The 3939-nt window shown below is 32.0% G+C and overlaps 1 protein-coding gene across 1 annotated transcript; it reads right to left on the reverse strand.

Annotated features, from left to right (window-relative positions):
- Positions 1-356: 356 nt before the first annotated feature.
- Positions 357-2888, reverse strand: LOC111914659 (tobamovirus multiplication protein 3). Its single transcript, XM_023910360.3, has 10 exons — positions 2293-2888; positions 1936-2026; positions 1753-1805; positions 1579-1671; positions 1341-1485; positions 1202-1247; positions 1036-1099; positions 892-945; positions 709-786; positions 357-620 (listed from the first exon to the last, which is right to left on the reverse strand). Exons 1-10 carry the CDS (start codon positions 2452-2454, stop codon positions 528-530), a joined length of 879 nt encoding a protein of 292 aa, XP_023766128.1. The 5' UTR covers positions 2455-2888; the 3' UTR covers positions 357-527.
- Positions 2889-3939: the final 1051 nt, after the last annotated feature.

Raw genomic sequence — 3939 nt, forward strand, 5'->3', positions numbered from 1 at the left:
GGGCCTGTTGTTCACCTCTCGATTACGAACAAGGACCAGATTAGTACTAATGGGCCCAATGGTTCAAATCCATCTTTCTTGTCCAAGATGCAAAATATAAAGAAAGCATTACACATAAATATTTAGTTAGCTTATATTTAGAGTTTCTTAGGTTGTTATTTTTGTAATTAAAGAAATTAATAAACTAACTTATTAAAATTAAAAAATTACTAATAATAGTGTTCCATTAGTTTAGAGTATTTTAAAATTCTTTCAAATATATCTTTAATTTTACATGGTCGTTTGATCTGAATAAGAAGTGTGTTAACATTCTCTTTTTTTTTTTTACCAAAAAAGTAGGATCCACAAAAAAAAAATAAAGATAAAAATATAACCACCAGCTATATAATATATCAACTCAAATTCATGCCGACATATTTCACTAATACAACTCACTACAACGTACATATAACATATTCCACAAACCCAAACAAGGCTTTTGAAATCTTAAGACTTCAATCTATTCTGATTTCTGAAGGGGATTCTACTCATCGAATAGCATGATATTGTATGATCCCTCTTTTAGGAGGCAACTTCCTCAAAATAAACAGAACTAAAGACGAAGGTAATATCTCCACCAACTGTCAAGAATAATAATTAAAAAATAAAACATTAACAAAAAAAATCAATGAAAATACATTGCTATTTTTTTGTAGTAGAGTGACATACCAAGTAGAAGATGAAGCTCAAAACAGGATGTTCCAACACATCAAGATTGGCGGATTCATTGAACGCATTAAAACACATCTAACATCACCATCAAAGAAAATATTAAAATTTTATAAATTATAATAATAAGTAAAATCATCACTTTGTAATTATAAAAATTAAAAAGTGAAAGGCCTCTCTCACCATGATACATCTCAAAAGGAAACACGTAAAGCAAATTGTTGTCACGTAGCCAACCTTCACAAACAAATAAATAATATTAAATTTTTCATAGATATAAATATAATTGTCCAATTTTTTTTTTTTTTTTTAAATACAAAAACACACCTCTTGTAACTTCTTTCGACGGCCTTTGGATTCCACAGGAAACCGCTTCAACATTAAAAATAGCCTACACAAAATAATACATAAAGTAAAAAAATATATATAATGATTAATAATAAAATCCATTCATAATAGTTATGTACATAAAAAGATTCTTTATAATAAATACCTTCCTCCATAAAGAAGAAAGGCGAAGGCTGCAAACAAAGAGACACCTACAAAAACAAATGTGTGAGTGTGACAAATTTCCAAAAATAAATATGAACTTCAAACAATAAAAAAGAATAAAATATTTATTTTACAAAAACCTGCAAAGAAAACTTTGGAGAGTATGACCAAAGTATTGATAGGCTTCCACCAAATTATTAGCCATAAAGCAATCTGAATTGCATAAACAATTCCATTGATTGTAAAAAAAGCTGGTCTAAGTCCATCAGTTGAGACTGCTCTTGCCTGTTTTAGATTGTTCAAATCATTATAAAATGAATAATAAATAAATATTGAGATTTTGATTTTAGAAGAAATAAAGAGGAATAGAAATTAAACCTGGTAGTAAATTTCAGCCCAAAACAGAATCAAGAGAGCATAGGTGGTGAAAAACGCAAGACTTGGTAGATCAAGTAACATATGTTGATAAATCTGACAAAAGAACATATTCAAGAAAAAGATGATAAATTTATGGATATATGTAAGTGTGATTAAAACGAGAATAATTCTAACCTCAGGTGTCAACTCTTGGATATCATGACGGAAAATAAAAATTAAACATCTAGCTGCAATAATAGTACCATATTTAATATAATAATCAGTACAAACTGAAGAAGAAGAAGAAGAAGAAGAAGAAGAAGAAGAAGAAGAAGGTTTCTAAATGCAATTTTGAAAAGATAACAAAAATATACAGACCCCCATTAACCAAGAAATTGAGGAAATGAAAGACCTTCTGAGTAGTCCAACCATATTCTGGCACTCTTTGTTGGATCCTAATTAATTGTACCTACAACCATCGAAAATCATGCGTGATCATTAACTATAATCAAGGATGAAAAAACGAAATCATGTCATGAATCTAAATGGAAAAGTTTATAGTAGTTTTATGATCTTCGATATGAGTAACGAAAGCTCATGATTATAATATATTCAATCAATTGTTCGTTATACAGCGAAAAGCTCGTTAGGTTCAAATGGAAACCCTAGAAACAGAAGATGGGAGAAAGTACAGTACAAAAACGTACTGTATCAACGAAGTAAATGGAAACTCACCAGCGCGACGATGGAAACGATGCCATAGAGAGCAGCAAGAGCATGAAAAATTCGATCTTGCCAAACAGGGGAATTGTTTAATACATCCCAGAAACTGTATGCATCTTTGAGGTTGTACATAGCCACCGAAGCTTCAGATGGGCCCATCGAGGCCCCTTCCATTGCTGGAAATCCGGTTGCAGATGATGAATTAACGGCCGGCCGGCGAGATCTTCGAGAATATGAACCAAAAGCTCCAAACCCGGATCAAATTTACTTGTTGTTCCACTAGAAGTAGGAATTTGGAGACGATCGTTTTTTTGTCTGGAAATCGAAAAAGAGGGAAGGGGATTGGTGGAATTGGAAGTTGGAAAACGGCAGGCAGACGTGATAAAGAAGGATCGAGATGTGCGGATTGTGACACCAATATAGGCGGGGACGGGTTAATCCGTATTTGGATCGTAAAAGAGGGCGATAATCCATATATCTTTGTTACAAGACTTGTAGATCTAATCATTACTACGACTTTTGAGGGTTTTTGTTTTAAAAGTTATCATTGCATATGCCATATGGAAACTACAAGGTTTCCGAAAGACATGTCAATTCTATTCATCTTAGAGAAGATGTTGCAATATGTTTTCGCATACGCTAAGATTAGGATTGACTTGAATGTTTGGTTAGACAAAGACCATATAATTTCATCGATTAAATAGAGTATTTTTAATATAATTTCATCTTGAGAGCGAAATGTTAAAGGAACATATGTATGTAACATGGAGCAAGTCGTGAAGTTTTACATCCTAAAGAGAGAGAGATTCAAGTACTTCTAGTTCCCGAGTTTAAGCAAAGAAAAGAAGATAAAAGAAAATAAAGTAAGTAAGACAAAGAAGAGAAATGAAAGGAAAAAAAAAATTCTTTTATGTTCACGAGTTGAAGAGAACAGGAAGAAAAAAATAATCATTTTGTTTTTTCTTTCCAAATCGGAAAGAAAGTTAGGTTAGAAGGGAAAATGATCATTGCATTTCCATCTATTTTAATGAAACTTAGGAACGCCAATTTCTTTTACTTTCTTCTCACTTCCATCAATTTTCTTTCTTTTTTTCTCGTTAAGTTGAACTCGGGAACAATATTAGAAGGAAATGCAGAAGTTGATATTACCTTATGCAAAAAGTAGGTTGGTTAAAGTGGACGACGGTCATATGAGTATTTTGCAACAATAAGATATATTTGGTATTTTGCAACAATAAGATATATTTGAAATTGATGGGAAATTTTACACAGTAACAATTAGGTGAGATAAAAAGCATAGTGACAATTACTTCAGATATAATATATGAGGTTATTGTGGTTGACATGTAGTAGAACATTATGGAATCGGATTATCAATTATGGATGCAACAATTAAAAGTAAGTTGATAGTTGAGAGTGTCGTAGAAAACCGAAAAGATGAAGGAAGGAAGAATGAGATGGTATGAGGCATGAACATGTCCCAACAATGTCTTTAAGTTGATGTAAAATGACTTATATGCATTTATCTTCTATATCCTTAAACCATCCGTTATACCCACCACTAATCATTATAATGGTGGGTGTCACGTCATCACCACACTTCCTACTACTAATCATGGGATATTTACCACTAAGAGCATCTCCAACCCACCCCAAATG

This window comes from Lactuca sativa, chromosome 4, assembly GCF_002870075.4.
Source record: "Lactuca sativa cultivar Salinas chromosome 4, Lsat_Salinas_v11, whole genome shotgun sequence".
Classification (NCBI taxonomy): Eukaryota; Viridiplantae; Streptophyta; class Magnoliopsida; order Asterales; family Asteraceae; genus Lactuca; species Lactuca sativa.